At 42.7% G+C, this 18,166-nt stretch overlaps 1 protein-coding gene across 1 annotated transcript in view; it reads left to right on the forward strand.

Moving 5' to 3' along the window:
* TPH2 (tryptophan hydroxylase 2) overlaps nucleotides 1-18,166 on the forward strand; it is a 58,938-nt gene that overhangs the window by 17,292 nt on the left and 23,480 nt on the right. Inside the window, exons 6-8 of the mRNA XM_053406431.1 lie at nucleotides 3,123-3,319; nucleotides 6,085-6,220; nucleotides 10,878-11,004. Coding sequence (XP_053262406.1) covers nucleotides 3,123-3,319; nucleotides 6,085-6,220; nucleotides 10,878-11,004 — 460 coding nt within the window. The remainder of the gene's footprint in view (nucleotides 1-3,122; nucleotides 3,320-6,084; nucleotides 6,221-10,877; nucleotides 11,005-18,166) is intronic.

Consider the following 18,166-nt stretch of genomic DNA (forward strand, 5'->3'; position numbering starts at 1 on the left):
TTCTTTGACTGTCCTTAATGGTTTCTTGTATAGCAAGAACCTGTGCGTTGAATGTATTTATCATCTTTGATTTGTACCCCATCTTTCTTTCAACATGAGACCTAAGGTAGCATGCATGAGGGCTGTCATCCAGGGACTGGCCATAAAAAGACCTGGTTAGGTTCAGCAAGATGGTAGCTTCATGTGGCTTCATGATTTGTTGGTGGGAAGGCTGGGCAATGTTTGCATCACCACGTTCTCTCACACTTTACAGTGCATTTTCCCTCTCAGTTTCTTTATTGCAAAAAGCCCAGTGTTTGGGAGAAATGGGCTTGTTGCTTATAGCTTCGCAATCAGCTTTAATTGAGTGACCTGAATTTTATGGTATGTAATTGAATCCCACCCAGAAATAGTGGCAGCATGAAAGTAGTCAACTCCTAGGAGGTACGATGGAAAGGCCCAGGTATGTTTAGCCTGGAGAAGAGAAGATAAAGGTGGGGGGGAAGAGACATGAGAGATGCCTTCAAACCTCTGAAGGACTGCCATACTGAAGAAGGCTTGGTCTCTGTTGCTTTTCCAGAGGATACTATAATCTATGGGTGGGAGATTATCAGGGAGCAGATTCTAACTAACATGAGGAGAGCTTTCCTAATGGTAAGGATTGATCAGCCATGGAACAGACAATTGGTGGGTTCCCCTTTGCTGGAGGCATTGCAGCATCTGCTAAGCAGCCATCTTCCAAAGATGCTGTGATTACAAGAGCATTGAGCAAGAAGTTTAGGTTCTGTGACCCCCAACTCTATGATTCATTTCAGCCTTCTGTGTACTATCCATTCAGTTCCACCACGGCTTGCTAACAACATCCGCCCCCCACCCAGCTAAGCAAAACCCTTGTTGTAATTGTTTGTTAGTGAAAGAAAGAAGTGAAGGTGGGAAGAAAAGAAAGGAAGACGATTGTGCTTAATGAGAATTTCCAGGCTGAATAGGCAGCCTCAAAGCACATTAATTCCAGACGATTCTTTCTCCACAGAGGATACTTATTATTGGAGCAGCTTCTATAGTGAGGATTGGTATCAGTTCCTGCATCTAAGAAACATACTGAATAAATCCTGCTTTACTGGAGTTGAGAAAAGGTCTTGAAAGGAGGGGAGAGTAGAGGGTTCGTCTAGGCAGCAACGGGCCTTTCAGTATTCAAAGTGCTTTATGATTGTTATCACATTCACAATAGCCTTCTGAGAAATGTCATATTCTAGGTAGGAGACTAAGGTCACAACCACACGATGCATCTAAAACCATGCTTATGAAGTTATGGCTTCCCCAAAGAATCTGGAGAACTGTATAGTTTACCCCTCTCCTCAGAGCTACAGTTCGCAGCACCCTGAACAGTTCCCATGATTCTTTGAGGAAACAATAGTTTTTATTGGTTTGTTTAGATGCATAGCAAAACATAGGTAGCCAACTAAACCAAATCATAACCATAGCTGTCAACGTTTCCCTTTTTTAAAGGGAAATTCCCTTATTCCGAATAGGATTCCTCGCAAGAAAAGGGAAAAGTTGACAGCTATGATCATAACACTTCTCCCGCCCTCCCTCCCTCCCTGAATCTTGCCAGCTACCTGGTAGTATTCATGTCCTTGTAATATTCATTGCCCTTTTAATTTTCTACAGGATTCTCCTATGTTACTCCATCTGGGTTGTATGGAAGCATCCATCATAGCTATCAACTTTCCCTTTTTCTTGCAAGGAATCCTATTCAGAATAAGGGAATTTCCCTTAAAAAAAGGGAAACGTTGACAGCTATGGTATCCATCCACAGCACGGTCATCTCCAGCTGGAAGTATCAAGAAGTCAGTGTCTTAGAATTCTTCTTTTATCTCTTCCGATCATGCCCTTGTGTTTAAAACAGAGAATAACCATTTACAGGCACAAGGATAGCATTAGAATAGCCTTTCAGAGCAAGCAAAAGAAGACATTCTATTAAAATGTATTGCTCCAGATGTGTTATATTATTTTGAAACTATTTCCTGCTTCTATTTGGGTCTTTCTCTTTCTCTCTCTGTAATAATACTGTACATATCATTGAGATTACTGAAATTAATGTGTATGGCATACTCCAAATATGTAGGAAAACTACTGTATCAGCTTTCCCTAACCTCTTGCCCTCTATATGTTTTGGACTACAACCCCATCTGATGGCAGTTCAAATTAACTAGAGAGACCAGCTTGGGGGAAAATGTTCTATATTGTAACTTTTTTAAAACCCCTTTGGATTGTGCACAGTTGATCTCAGATCCTGAGGGCATAGATGATTCGGGCAGCAAAATGTCATGGGCAGGCCCTTATCTCCACCTTCTCTCTGTGTGATGTCTGGCTTATACAGAAAATCCAGCTATTTCTAAGAAGTGCGTTTGAAGGGGGAACCTGTCACATGAAGACTATGTGAAGAACTAGGAGTGGAAGGGAAAAGATTCTTCTTAAACAGGGCTGGGGAACCTTTTCAGCACAAGGGCCACATTGCCTCCTGAACAGTGTTACGGGGGCCACATACCAGGGACAGGTGAGGGAAGATGCAGAAGTAGGTGGCGCAATGGATATAAGACTTGACTTTCATACAGCAGGCTGCATTCCAGGTATGCACACCTCTCTATCCTCCATCCAAGCAAGCAAGCAAGCAAGCAAGCAAAACTTATTATTAGCATATTTCAAGGAAGACACATTCCACTCAGGTAAAAGCATCTGGGAAGGCTATGACACAGGGCAGTGAGTTGTGTGGCCTGTGGAGAGTCTTGAGAGCAAGATAAAGAGATCTGGAGGGCTGCATTCGGCCCTGCCACTGTGGTTCCTTATTCTTCTTCTGCATCTGACCCACTGCTCTAGCTGAAGAGAGCATGACTTTAAGATCTGTTTTGGCACTAACACTAGGACACGCCTGGGGGATAAGACAACAGCCACATCAGGCTTTTGCTGGAGATGATAGCAGGCATTGGATGTAACTTGCCAATGGGCTATCTGTAAAAGAGTTATTCCTTCTTTTGAGGTACCAGTCCCTGTCTATGTTAGGGGGGTTTGGAAGGGGCTTATGATGGGTTGGTGGGAGAGGCAATTGTTTTCAAAACCTTTGTCTTTTGTATTTTTTTGCTTAGTGGCCAGCCAATCCCTAGAGTGGACTATACACCTGAAGAAATAAAAACTTGGGGAGTGGTGTTCAGGGAACTGACCAAGCTGTATCCTACTCACGCCTGTCGAGAGTATTTGAAGAACTTCCCTTTGTTGACCAAGCATTGTGGCTACCGAGAGGATAATGTCCCTCAGCTGGAGGATGTTTCTATGTTTCTTAAAGGTAAGGGTCAAATCTGGCTTCTAGCAGAACAGGGTGCTGTAAAAATAATTGTGTCGCATTTCAAGTTTTACACAATTGGCCAAGTAATGAGAGCTGTTTATACCTTTATTCTTCGCACGACAATTCTGTACGTTGAATAAGCAGTTATGAAACAAATCTGTATGCAGGGAGGGGGAAAAAACCCCATCAGGAATCTCTACTGTCTCTCCTCTAGGGAATTGTTACAGCTGAGAAAATTCTCACTGTGTTGAAGGAGTTTTGCACAAAAGTCCTGGCTGACCCCCAATCCCTTGAGAACGTCTCTATTATGACATGTGTCTTTTTGACTATACATGCCTAAACCCATCTGAATACAAAGCAAAGCAGTCAGCTCTGTGTTTGGAACAAACCAGTGCACTAACAGTCTTATATGGAATATGAAAAATGCCTCCTTATTCACTACATTTTGTATTTTCAAGATGGGGACTCCATATGTCCTGGGTAGTAAGGTTTGCCTGGTTGAATGTTTGTAAAGCAGCTGGAGGTGGTGGGGTCAAGCTTCTCCTCCAAAATGGGCCTGTCGCCAGATGTTCCCAGCTGACTTTCCTGAAGTCATAACTGAGCTGGAGGTTTGCACACTTCCAGCAACAACTCTGAACTTGGCTGGAAGGTGTACCAGTTGGTCTGCTCCCAGCCTCCTTCTCAGATGTGGGATTTCTCGGTGGATTTCTGCACAGCCATTGTGACCTTGATGCAACCCTGCATGAGGCACACAGGTGGCAGGATGAACTAATTAAACGGACCCATTTTTCCCCCTCAGGAAGACTGCATCCAGAACCCTACGTAAAAAGCCATTTTAAAACAAGTCAAAGGGGGATTTGTTTGCAGCTGTTCTTTCTCTCCGTTTGGATTGAAACTGGCTTGGGTAATCACACATCACCACACACAGTATTTAATAGGAAACCAAAGGATAGACATGGCTTTTGGCTAATATCACATGTACACTGCTTCCCAGACCACTGGTGGGAGCATATCAGGTGTAGAATAAATGGGGTGTGTGTGTAGACACAGCCTGTGTCGAATGATCCACCAAGGCCATAATCTTCCCTTATCCTTCCGGAGATGCAATGTGGGCACGTTAGTTTTAGCCAGGGCAAACATCACTGAGGTCGCATGTGCTGCAATCTGCAGGAATTGCTGTGGGAAGTCTCTGATGCTGACACAGTTTTTGTCAAAGAAGATGAGGCAGATGTCAGACTTATTTGCCCCTTATCTCTGGGTTCAATTTGACCTGGTTGCTTGCGCCTTCTCATTGTTCCAGGCCCTGGAAGATCTCTTTTGAGTTTCAGGGAGTTATTATTAGGGCTGCCTTTTCCGGTGATTTGGAGTGCTGATATTTCTTACAAATATTAAATGTTTAAATTGGGGGCAAGGGAAAGACCCACCCCCCACCAAAACAAGTTCCCACTATGACCGCAGAAAAGTCACAGCAAAATATAGTCCTAAGAACCTGAGAAAGATTTTTCCGATCAAAAATAAAATATTGTGTATGGCTTGAAAAGCTAACCTGCCCCAGCTCCCATTGCTTCCTTTATTCTGACTTTATGGCTACTAGCACTTAACATTAATTGGCTGACTGCTCTTTGAGCTGGCTTGCATCTTTCAAAGGTGCATCTTGCATTGTTCTCTGGATCCCTGAGGAAGAGCGCTGAAACACAGTTGCTTTTTTTCCCCTTTCCTTGAAGGTAGAAAAGCACTCCAAGGTTCAAATGTGTGCTCTCAGCCAAAGACAACAGTCACAATTTTTTTCTGAAGAGGACTAAGCTTAGCTCATTTAATTCTAAGCAGTAACTAATGAGATGAGAAAGAGCTTGAGAAAGAACCGTTCTGTTCATAAGTGAATATAAGTTTTGGAGTGGTGTCAGCTGAAGGCATTCCTTTTTTTCAACAAGCCTTTTGAGTGGAGATTTTTTAATCCCAATCTGTATTGGATCTGGGGTTGTTAGTTGTATGAAATTTGTTTTGATGGTTAAATTGTTTTGAGATAATTTTATAGGAAGCACTTCATAAATGGAATGAAATGATAGACAGATAATAAGGTAACTTCCCCCATCTGACCTTTTCGGCATTTCCTTTCCTTTTGACCTCAGTGTTTACAATCAACCCCACATCATCACTCAGGATAACACTTTGTGCCTTTGGTCCATAAAAGCTTATGCCATAATAACATCGTCAGCCTTTAAGATGCCACAGGGTTCTTTGCTGTTACAGAAATGTTTGCCGATGATTTCCAAATGAATAATGTGCCATCAGATTTCATGAAAGATCTGAGGCTATTACACATAGAGGTAAATCAATGTTTGCACCAAGTATCCACCCAGCACGAAATTGCTTGCTGTTCAGATAATTTTTGTATATACTACCTGCATGATACACACAGCTGGCAGCATGTATTTGCTCCCCCTTAATGTTGACAATTTTATGAGGATACTAAAGATAAAATGCTTTGTTCAAACCTGTATAATGTATAAAGTGGCCCTGAATCCCCCCCTTTTAATCTGCTGCTGTAGATAAAACAGGAAGGTGATTAGTGATATTGGCACATTGTAACCTTGGTGTTTTCCCCTCAGCTAAATGATCTGCATCAATTCATACATTTTATTTTCTTAAGGAATGTCGAGTTGGTACAAACGGCGTTTGATTCTGTAGGAAAAATATGGAATAGTTTGTGTTTTCTGTTGATTAACACATATACTCAGATAATTTTGGTTTTTCTACCACTTCAGAAAGGTCTGGATTCACAGTCAGACCAGTTGCTGGATATTTGTCGCCTCGTGATTTCTTAGCTGGCCTTGCCTATCGAGTTTTCCACTGTACTCAGTACATACGCCATGGCTCTGATCCTCTCTACACTCCAGAACCGTGAGTATAATTTCTCATAACTTAGCATTTATTACATTTATTTTTTCCATGTTTCCTCCAAGCAGGTGATGATGAGGTGCATGGTTCTCTTCTCTACCTCCCCTCAACTTTTTCTTCTCATAACAGCCCTGTGAGGTAGGTTAGGCTGGGAGAAAGTGACTGTCCCAAGGTTACCCACTGAGTTTCATGGCCATGAAGACCACAGGGTGACTTTGGGCAAGTTCCTGTCTCTCAGCTTAACCTGTCTCACAGGGTTGGGATGAGAATAAAATGGGGAGGAGAGGAAAACCACTTAAGCAGCCCCGATCCCCTTGGAGGAAAGGAAAGGCAACATGAAAAAAAAAGTAACAACACTACTTGGCTTCTTCAGTTAGAGATGTTGCACAGTTCCACAAATCCCATTTAATTTCAAGCCTGTGGTTCTGCCTCTTTGAACTGTTTCATGCTTCTGGACCAGCTACAGCACACCCTGCCAAAATCATGTAGGTTTGCACAATACCTGCCTCTTTTCTCCAGGGCAAGGCCCAGCTGCTTCTGCGTCCGCCACTGTTAATGGTGTGTGTAATGACAGAGAAGCAACTTCCATGAAACTCACCTGACATTCCAAGGACTCTCATATAGGAGGGGAGAGAAAATATCCTCATTGTCCTGGGGAAGGAAAAGGTTCAATCGGCAGACCCCTGTCCTTTACACCATGGTGTCTTTCCTGTATCTAACCAAAAGGAGGGAAGGTGCAAAGCAGCAAACGGTGTGCTCAGGCTCCAGGGATGCAGGACATTCACAGAGCGTAAAGGGTTTTTGAAAGGGCTCAGCTTCCTCTTTCTCTGTAGCAAATGCTCAGGACTGCTGTGAAGGCCAATCAGTTATTAAACAAGACGATCCCTTGTTGCTTGAGCTTGTTGTCATCTGGCTTTTATCTGTGTAACAGCAAGCACCTCAAGAGCGTCACTCTGTGTGCGTTAATTCTAACCCCACTGCACCTTCTCTGAACAGAAACCCATCTAGAGACTTACATGAACCCCAGTCTCACATTTGCAGCCAATATTCTAATTTCAACCTCTTCCGAGGGATTTCTAGATCAATTAATCTCTGCCAAGTCTTTCCTGAAACCAAATCCTGGTATTTAAGACTGGCAGTGATGAACATTCAGATGGCTTCACACCCCCACCCCACCCAGTCCTGGGAACTGCATTTTGTTGAGGGGCAAACTAGAGTTCCCAGGATTCTTTGGGGCGTGGTATAAATGCGCTTCAAATATATAGTGTGGATGTGACCAAAGGGGTTCTGTTGTAGTGCCTTCTATTAGCAAACTCAGATAGTGAGAGCCAACAGGTATGGAGTGAGACGGGAGACCCTGAGAAATAAGACGGCAGTACCAGCATGCTCAAGGGAACTCTAAAGTCTGCAGCAGCAGAATTATTTATTTTTTTAAAAGCCCTGAATCAGGCAAGCAAGCAAGCAAGCAAGCAAGCAAGCAAGCAAGCAAGCAAGCAAGCAAGCAAGCAAACCCTTAGCTCAATGAGGATTGAGCATGCTCAATAGTCACAGAATAATGAGTGTCACTTGGAAAAGAAAACCAGAAAAATAGGCCTCCACATCTGGTGCCAGTCCTGAGTACTGATCATCATGTACAATCTACCTGGGATGGAAACTGAGCTGCTCCCTCTGTCCTTCTGCAATCATTGTTTCAGCTTATGCCCACAGCTTTTTGTTTATTCTCTACATCAGGCATAGGCAAATTCTGACCCTCCAGATGTTTGGGACTACAATTCCCATCATCCCTAGCTAACAGGACCCAGTGGTCAGGGATGATGGGAATTGTAGTCCCAAATTATCCGGAGGACCAGAGTTTGCCTATGCCTGCTCTATATGTTCATTGTTTTCTCGCTGGCATTTCAATATTCTTTCGTTCTATTTTCCCATCTTTTTTTTAAATAGAGAAAATAAGCCCAAAGGGAATTCTATTAATATTGATGGCTCTTTGTTGAAATATCTGCTGTTTTTGGCACTGAATTATTTTATTTCTTTTTTATTGTAATGTCTTTTGACTTGCACCAGTGAGCACTGACATTGGTGTTATTTCTGTGATATCACGTTTGGTATGATCCCCAAAGCCATGATGGATTTAGAGCAGCCATCGGTAAGTGCCCTAAACAGTATGATATTGTGAAACAATCCATATCCTAATAGACACATGAGCAATCCCAGAGCACGGAGACGATGTCAAAGACCACCAAGTGTCCATGGACAAGGACTTCACAGGTAATCAGCGCACTGAACCACCTGTCCATGGCCATCATCTCCTGCATCCGGGATTGATCATGTGCATATTAGGATATGGATTATTTCAAAGTATCATACTGCTTTGCTCTAGGATATTTTCATGCTAGCAACAAACGGTAGCTTGACATTTGTTTTTGTTTTTTGCTAACCTAGAAACTACTCAATATTGATCCAGAGCAGAACTCTGATGTATAGTTAGCAGAGTAAAAACTTAAACACGTTGCAGGATTCCCACAATATAGATCAGAGGCAATTATATTTCATCCAGCAGAGCTTTACTGCTACTATAGGCAAATGAGCATAATGGTCACAAATCCAATACATTCAGGATTGGCACTGTCCATAAGAAATCCAGTTGCAGCAGACTTAACTTAGACTTACTATAACTTATAATAAGTCTAAACCTTAGCACTAAATACAGAACACCACATCAGATGGAAAAAGAGACAGAAAGAGAGAGTGGAACTCAGGTGCCTTCTGGCCTATTATAGCCAGCATGACCTTGACTGAAAGAGACAGTGCTTTTTTATATATATAAAAAAATGTTTAGGGGGACTCTCATTTTCCTACTCATATTGAAATACTGCCCCTCAATGAGGCCAAACTTAGATTCACAAAATGTTTAGGGGTATGCGTACCCCTGCGTCGTCCCCCCCAGAAAAAACAACAACACTGGAAAGAGATAACAGAACCAGTTTAAACCAGCTGTACTCAGCTTCTCTGAAGGAGTAACCCAAACATCATGAACCTTCTGCTTGTTTCTTCCACACAGAGAAGCTTCCAGAACCATTTTAAATTAAGTAGAATAGGAAATATCTCTAAACATCAGATCAATACTTTCCGCACTAAGAAATGCAAACTGACATGACCTTCAGAGTTCACATTTACAAAAAAAAAAGAAGGAAAAAAGCACCTGGACCTGTAATAAAATGTTTCCGTGTGACTGTTCCTGTTCAGTGTTCCAGCCAGCCAGCCAGCCACGCCTTTCAGGGCACTCCATTCCACACTTACCTGCTCCAAACAAACACTCAGTGTTTTGTGGCTACTGAGCATGCTCAGTACTTGCTAGGTTATTTTGGGGGTGTTTCCCAAGAGGTTCTCATTTGTATTTCTGCCAATGAAAGACCTGCCCAAGTCATGCAGATCTTAGAGGGTCTTGTTTAGAAAGGTCTCTTTCAGCCCCGCTGGTTGAAAACCCTTTCCTGGCAAAGCCCGACACTGAACTTGCAGCAAAGCATGATTGCTAAGCCAGTGTTGGTCATACTCAGAGTAGATCTATTGAAGTCAATGGGCTTCTATCTATTAATTTCAGTAGGTCTACTTTATGACTTAGTTGGATGTTCGTTCCATGAAAAAAATGTAATAATAAATAAATAAATTGTTCTGCCATTGAGACTGCTGCACCTGTAAAGAAAGGTTATGGCAGGAAGTCAAGTTCCGAAATCAGTTGAGGCGCTCATGTTCCACTCAAGAGTGTTCTCACATATTCTTTAGAGAAATGCTTGGCATTGGGTGAAAAGTGGGCATTGTAATGTGAAACTTGACACATGAACTTGTCACCTGCAGGAGAATTAGGATTATTGTTCACCTGGTAACAAAGTGGCCCTATTCCCAACAGACGAGCCTTTCACAGGAAGCACAAGGTGACAGCTCTGAATTGAAAATGAATGCTGAGCCTTTAAGACTTCGGCTCCATTCACAATCCCCATGATGTCTGTTTCCATATTGTCCAAGACATATGAATACAAAAAACAGACAAACTGGGAAACTCCTGCTTGCTTCCTATTGTCCTGCTCATGCATAGCATATTCCTGGTGTGCATGTCTGATTCAGTGAACAATAGTGGATGGGCTGGCATGAATAACTCAGGCACGTGCTGTGCTCTTTTGATGGGCAGTATCAGGAATATAATGGGGGAACAGAGCATAGCATTAAAAAATAGGAATACATATTCCAAGTATTGTTTTGCCTGAAAACAGAGGCAGTGGGCTCTCTTTATTTGTACAAAAAAAAATGCAAACTTGCTTTTTCCCTCCTGAAGATGTTGCTCAAAGCAACTAACAACATGCAAAACACAAAAATAAAAACACATTGGGGTTTTTTTTAGCGCTGCTTTACAGTGTCAAATTTGGACGAAAAATACTTTAATGCGAGTCTGCATGGGAAGTTTAAAAACCCCCACAGTATTCTCCAGTTACCGTCAAAGTTTTATTTTTGTAAATAAACCTTTTAATACTTATGACAGCAAGATTCAATTTTTTTTTAAGCCCACTGAACTGCTTCAGGTTTGGCTAAGAGGTTTGCATGCATCAGTTCTCTGAGTCCAGTGATGCTTTTATACTCCTACTAACTTTGCATTTTAATTCCCTTGCAGGGATACATGCCATGAACTTCTGGGGCACGTGCCTCTTCTCGCTGACCCTAAATTTGCCCAGTTTTCCCAAGAGATTGGACTGGCCTCCCTGGGATCTTCTGATGAGGATGTCCAAAAACTTGCAACTGTGAGTCACTAAGTTTTAAAAGTGTGAGTTTTGCTTGATTCTTCAGAATCTGTCAAGTTTACTAAAGTGAAGTGTTTCTCAGTGTGATGACAAAACAAGTCACCCACTTTCTTTGGCAACACCTCCTCTGACTGGTTTGTGGCTGAGGTATGCATGCTAGCCTCAGTGGCCCAGAAAGACCTGACAGCTGTGTGTGGTTGTGTGATTGAAGGTAGTGGTGCAATGAGAGAACATTGATTTTAACACTTCCCCCTCTTTCTTTCTTTCGCCTAACATCTCTGAAATACAGAAATGGTTTGTAGCTGTAGAATATAAAGATATGGGACAAGGTTTGCACTCATTACACTGTGTTATTTGTCTCAGTGTGCTTTTAGAAAAGGTAAAGGTAAAGGGACCCCTGACAGTTAAGTCCAGTCATGAACGACTCTGGGGTTGCGGTGCTCATCTCGCTTTACAGGCCGAGGGAGCCAGCGTTTGTCCGCTTCCGCAGACAGTTTTTCTGGGTCATGTGGCCAGCATGACTAAGCCGCTTCTGGTGCAACGGAACACTGAAACAAGATCGGTGCACAGAAATGCTGTTTATCTTCCTGCCAGAGTGGTACCTATTTATCAATTTGCACTTTGACGTGCTTTCGAATTGCTAGGTTGGCAGAAGCTGGGACCGAACAACGGGAGCTCACCCCGTCGCGGGGCCTTCCAATCAGCAAGTCCAAGTGGCACAGTGGTTTAAACCACAGCTCCAGCCGTGTCCCCTTTAGAAAAGATCACCGTAAAGGATTATTATTATTATCATCAATACCACATGGGGGAGATGGGTGAAAAGCAAGCTAATTGTGAAATGATGGGTGGAATGAGAACAGGATAGCATCTTGGGATCGAAACAGCCACAGCTTTGATTATAACAGATGTTAGTAGGCTTTGGCGTAGGCATTGGGTATGGGTCCTAAACAGAGAAGGGAAGGCCTGGAAAAATCCTGGAAAAATCCTGAATCAACCTGACCATTTGCTGGTTGATTAATCCTTCAGAGTCAGTTCTGGATTTAAGGATCACTTTACAATGAGAGTCGATTCTGGGCAATCCTTCCAGGACACCATTGGGAAGTTCTGTGGCCCATAAACCCTCATCTGGGCCTTCAGACAGAAACTTTCTCCTGGACCCCTTTACCAGGGTGTCTGATACTTTGACTGGAGTGATGAGGGGTCTCTTACACACACCCTTTTTCTGGACTTAGGATCCAACCCAATGCCCCCCCTTTTTTACCAACAAGTTGTAACAGTTGCTACTAGGTAAGCAAAACCTCCAGACAGGCCCAGTTTTGTCTGCCAGAGAACTCTTCTCTTGCCCCAAATAGCCCCATAACAAGGTCTTAAGCACATCCTGCCTGCCCACCCCAGGTAAAGGCAAAATTATAGAGAGGAGGGGGGGACACCCTATGCTGACTGTGCTGACCAAGCCACACACTGCTGATTTAAAAGGGATTCGGCAGACCTGGTTGAAGCCAGCCAGCTCACCAGCCAACCAGAACCACCCCACAATTCCCACCACCAAAACCAGCACACAATTGGTTTGACAGGGTTTTGAATCTCACAGGCAGTTCCCAGCCTCCTGTGCAGATATCCAGTTCAATAATGACATCAGGTGGCTGCGCAGGAGAGGAACAATTTGCACCCCCAGGTTGCCTGCGCCCATGTTGGGCCACAATCAAATAGTAAGTGATCTTTGCATGCATGAGGAATGAGGAAAGGCCTTGCATGTGTGGAGCTCCATGTCTGATCAGAGCTGTATACAAGGAACATCTGAACCAAGAAAGAAGCAGCTCCCTCCTTCAAAACTGGGTTGTTGTTTTTTTGCAGAGATTCACATAAAGACAAAAGCCCTAGTATTCCTTTAAGTGCTGAATTCATGGCACTGGCTGCTAGAAAATGTTATTTATAAATGGAGGGTTTGGAAAGACTATAAATATTGAAATAAAACTCCAGTGCTACTTCCCAGGTAGTTTTAGAAAAGGGTTTTAAAAACCATGGGAGGAGGAATCAGAAATATTTCTGAAAGTGTGTAACAATGCAGGAAACAAGTGGCTAATGTGCAAGCACTGTGTGTCTATCCCAAGCAAAAAACTGGATATTTGGATGTGTGAACTTTCTGTTTACACCATGACAAAAATTAGCAGCTTGGATGAACATGCACAACTCCACTCATGCAGATGTTTCATAGTGTTTTCTTCAGTGAGCTGAGAAATAACTGGTGTTTTCTTGCAATGGAGAATCTATATATGTGCCTGGATATGCCCACCAGATTCATGAGGTGTCAGAAACACCCAGTACAGTTATACTTTGGTTCTCAAACGGAATCCGTTCCAGAAGTCTTCCGAAAACATTCAGAAACCAAGGCACGGCTTCTGATTCTCTGCAGGAGCTTCCTGCACTCAATCGGAAGCTGTGGAAGCAGTGTCAGACGTTCAGGTTCTAAAGAAATGTTTGAGTCGCAAGGCGTTTGACAACCAAGGTACGACTGTATTTATAATTTTGGGGAAATGAGTGTCTGCTGTGTACTGCCACAGTTCACAAGATGGTTGTTTAGTGATTGGTATGTTCTATCTTTATCCTTTTTTGGTTGGTCTACACTATTTGGGTAAATGTATCAGTGCCCATTACTCTGGAAATGAAGATGTTAGTATTTGGTATACAAGCCTTCTGTGGCTTTTTCTATTACAAAACTATCTGAATATCTGTCCAATTAAGGAACTGCTGTCAGGAACTAATTGGTTTCATTACACTCTTTCAAGCCCCCCTCCCAATCTTTAAAGTAGCTTTTCAACCTCTGTCTTTAAAGTGCTAAAAACTACAGTCTTCTCCTTCTTGGTAACATTTATTGTGATATTTTAATCTACTGCTGAGGAATGAAAACCAAACAACTTTTGCTCTTTTGCCACTGCACTGTGTACAGAAATCTGGAGAAATTAATTGCTTCTGAAGCTGGGAGAAATTGAGGTTTTTAAAAAAATGCTTACAAAGTTCATATTTATTAATATGGATGATTTTGAATGTCATATATCTATATATAGCCAACCTCAAAAGGAGGTTTACAAAAGGAATGGAATCATCAGTGAAAAGCAACTTAATTATTTAAGAATTATTAAAACCAACGATAAACTAAAAAACAGATTAAAACACTTGTCAACATTTCACATGCCTGGCTAGGGTTGCCTGAGCAAAAATGTTCTTAGCGGGACCCAAAAAGAGTACAGGGAAGACACCTGCAGAGAGCTCTCAAGTCCAGGTGCTGCTACACTTAAAGATCAATTTCTCACCTTTGGAGAACAAGTATTATGTGCACCTGTAATAGTGCTAGTTCCACGCCAGTTTACAGTGTAAATCAGTCTTGGTCCCTAGTTGTTAAGGGCTTCGTAAACTAATAACAACACCTTGAAGTTCACCTGGTAGCAAATTGGCAACCAGTGCACGTCTTTGCTGACAAGACTCCTGTCCGCAGTCGTACCACAGCATCCTGAACTAACAACAGCTTCCGGATCAAGCCCAAAGGAAGCCCCACACAGGAAGCCCCATTGCAGCAATCCAACCTTGAATGAAGCAATGCATAGACTACTGTGGCCAAGCTTTTCCGGCCCAGGAACGGCCATAGCTTTTGCTAGTAGCAGCTAGTAAAAGGCTCCTCTAGCTATTGAAGCTATCTGGGCCTTCTCCAGGGACAGAGCTGAGTTCAGAAGCACTTCCAGACTGTGAGCCTGCTCCTTCAGGGAGAGTGCAACCCTGTCCAGGGTAGGCCAAATTATCCAGCCCGGGAGCCCCTCACCCACAATGCCTCCATCTTTGCCAGGGTTCAAGCTCAGCTTGTTTCCCCTCATCCATTCCGCCACTGCATCCAAGCACTGGCTTAGAGAACTGCACGGCTTCTCCCGATTCAGATGTCATTGAGAAATAGTGTCATCGGCATACTGATGGTGCCTTGCCCCCAAACGCCCCATGGCAGCTCCCAGAGATTTCATATAGACAATAAATATATGGATATTAAAGCACATGTATAGATATTATGTTATTATTTCATATGGATAGTAAATAACATGGGAGATAACAGGCCTTGGGGAATATGCATATCTTGGCTGAATATTGTGCAGCCGTTAACAACTTGGGGACCAGTTTACCTCACCTCATCGGTCCCATGTGACTGCTTCAATTGTTGGAATTGGCACTTTTACAAATGTCCGCTTCACAACCCCAGCACGTCTGTAAGGACTCTGTTGTTTAGTGTGGCATCACCTGTACTTTGGAACTCCCAGCCTATTGATATCAATGAAGGTGCCTTCACTGTACAGTGGTACCTCGGGTTACAGACGCTTCAGGTTACAGACTCTGCTAACCCAGAAATAGTACCTCCGGTTAAGAACTTTGCTTCAGGATGAGAACAGAAATCGTGCTCCGGCGGCGCGGCAGCAGCAGGAGGCCCCATTAGCTAAAGTGGTGCTTCAGGTTAAGAACAGTTTCAGGTTAAGAACAGACCTCCGGAACAAATTAAGTACCTAACCAGAGGTATCACTGTATTGCTTTTGGCACCTGCTGAAGACATTCTCGTTTAGACAAGCCTACTCATGTTTAGAAACTTTGTAGGAGCTTTATTTTGTTTGTCTATTTTACTGCGGTTTTAACCTGTTACGTTTTAAATGACGGTTATAAATCTTTTAGTGATAATTTTCCTCCTCCTCCTCCTCCTCCTCCTCCTCCTCCTCCTCTTCTTCTTCTTCTTCTTCTTCTTCTTCTTCTTCTTCGTTGTAAACCACTTTGAGGTTTTCCTACTGTCTAGTAGTATGTAAATTTTATGAAATATCAATCAATCAATCAATCAATCAATCACACCACCACCCAAAACACGCCTTTTGCTGCAGAGTGCTTAAAACAGGAAGTGCTCTCTGCTATTCCCCAGTCAAGTGGGATTGTAGGGAGAGGAACATTTTACACCTTCCCTCAATTCTAATGGAAATGTCCCCCCCCTTCTATTAAACTCAACAGCATGGAGTCAGTACTCATGGCAATTGCAGGGGAGTGAAGATTTTAGCAGCTGAGAAAGGGTTGCCCACCAGGGAAAAGATGACTAGGAGATCAAGAGTGTGAAGTAGTTCTGATCCTGCTCACTGCCTTTTCTGGCTCAGTCTACCTGCTGGCAAATTACCTGCCCCTGGCCTTTCACCCCAGGTGGCAGTAAATGTTCTCAGTTACACTAACATGTTTGTTTGGGTGTGTGTGTGTGTGGCAATGGGTCTATATTACAGTACCTGTTGCGGCTTTTCAGAAGTGGATGTAAACCCTAAATCTATAATGTTTTCAATTCCCTGTTTTGAAGTGGAAGTTTCTGGCATATGTAAGCCCAGAGTATGTAATTCAGAAATGTGTATCAGGGTGTGATCTATGGCCTGACAATAGTGTGCCCCTCTTTTCGTCTTTAAAGCACAAGAGCATCTGCTTCCTTTCACCAGCAAAAGATTGGTAATTCAAGGCTAGGTTGAACAGATATCAACAGTGGATCTGTTTTTAAAGAACCCACTATTTGCAAGCCAGTTGCAATTTGGGTAGCATAATTGGTGTTTGTTGAACAGCCAAGACTGGCAAACCTCCCTATTCTGTAGCAAGGCAATTTCCTCTGCTATGTAGCCATAGTCTTGATGTCAAAATACCATCCTCTCAGTAATGACTGCGGTATTTGAAGTGGTAGGAGTCTACCACGCACATGGAAACTAGACATCATTTGTAAAGTCTGTGTGAAGTCCTGGAACTTGGAGCCGGGCGGGCGTGATGTATTCATTATGATGAGCATGTCTCAATTTATATTCTTCAGAGTTCCAGGTAGAGGAGAGCAGAAAGCAACATCTAGGGCACTGCAACATTTCTCAGATCACAAGTGACTGGAGATGCCAGGTCAAGTGAATCAGAATTCTGTAGACTTACTTAGCATTTATATAGCACTTTGTATGCTTAAAATACTTCACATAACTTTATCTCAGTAACCTTGACACCAACCATGTAAGTCTGCCAGTACTGATACCCAGCTATTGAATAATAGTTTTTTTGAAAGCAGGGCTGGGGAATCTGTGGTCCTCCAGATGTTGCTGGAATCTAGCTCCCCTCATCTTATCACAGCCAAGGTTTGGGAATTACAGTTATGCAAAAGGAACGGTTTGATCATTTAGTTGTTAAAAGCTCTGGGTGATATTATTTATAGTTTAAAACCACACTTGCACTAATAGAAAGTGGCTTTCACCAGTCACGAAACTGGAGAGATGTGCAGGGGGGGAAGACACGAAAGCTATCCAGAAATTTAGCAGTATTCAGCACGCATTTTCTTGATGCTTTATGGCAATGTTTTCCGAGGGCCCCCTATAATGAGCATTAGCCTGCATGTCAACTTTCAGGCACAAAAACGCAATAGATCTTGATATTCGAGTTAATAAGAGAATAATGTGAGCCTGACAAAGCATTTGCATGCTCATTATGTCTGCTGTTTTCAGGGGGAAGCATCATCATCATTAAGAAATTGCCGAATCGGCAATCACAGCCCTCGGTTGAAGTTCAATCGCTCATGCTGTGAATCTGTGATCTGTCGGAGTGCGGCTGTGAGAGGAGGGGAGGAAAGAAAAAGAAAAGCTCTTAAAATGAGCTTGATGAGTTCTTCAGTCGTCAGGAGTAACTGAAGTAATTAGTTGAGTAACTAAGGTCATACCCCTAGCATTCAGCTCTTGTAGGAACATTTCGCCTTGTTTTCATTTGCTTGTTTTCTATTGTTACATATGGAGTAGATATCAAACTAGCAAGGAAATACGTGTGAGTGAAAGAGTGACCCTCATTAACACAATCAAGCTCTTTTTTTTTAAAAAAAAAGACCAGATGAAAGATTAACTACTGTTCTGCATTAAACTACCAAAAATGTATTGGTTCATAGCCATTCTGAGTTTATAATTACCATGGACGGTATCCAACAAAGTACTTCTGCTAGCACAAGGACTTTTGGCTGTGCAACATAACTTCTTCTTCCTTTCCTCTTCCCCAAGTCCCCAAATCGGCTCTGGAAGGTTGGAGAAAACCCCAGAACAGATTAGCTTAAATAGTCAAAAAGAAACCAGGATAAATTCTTTGAACCAAAGTGGGGCTGGCA

The sequence above is a fragment of the Podarcis raffonei genome, chromosome 10 (genome assembly GCF_027172205.1).
Source record: "Podarcis raffonei isolate rPodRaf1 chromosome 10, rPodRaf1.pri, whole genome shotgun sequence".
Lineage (NCBI taxonomy): Eukaryota > Metazoa > Chordata > Lepidosauria > Squamata > Lacertidae > Podarcis > Podarcis raffonei.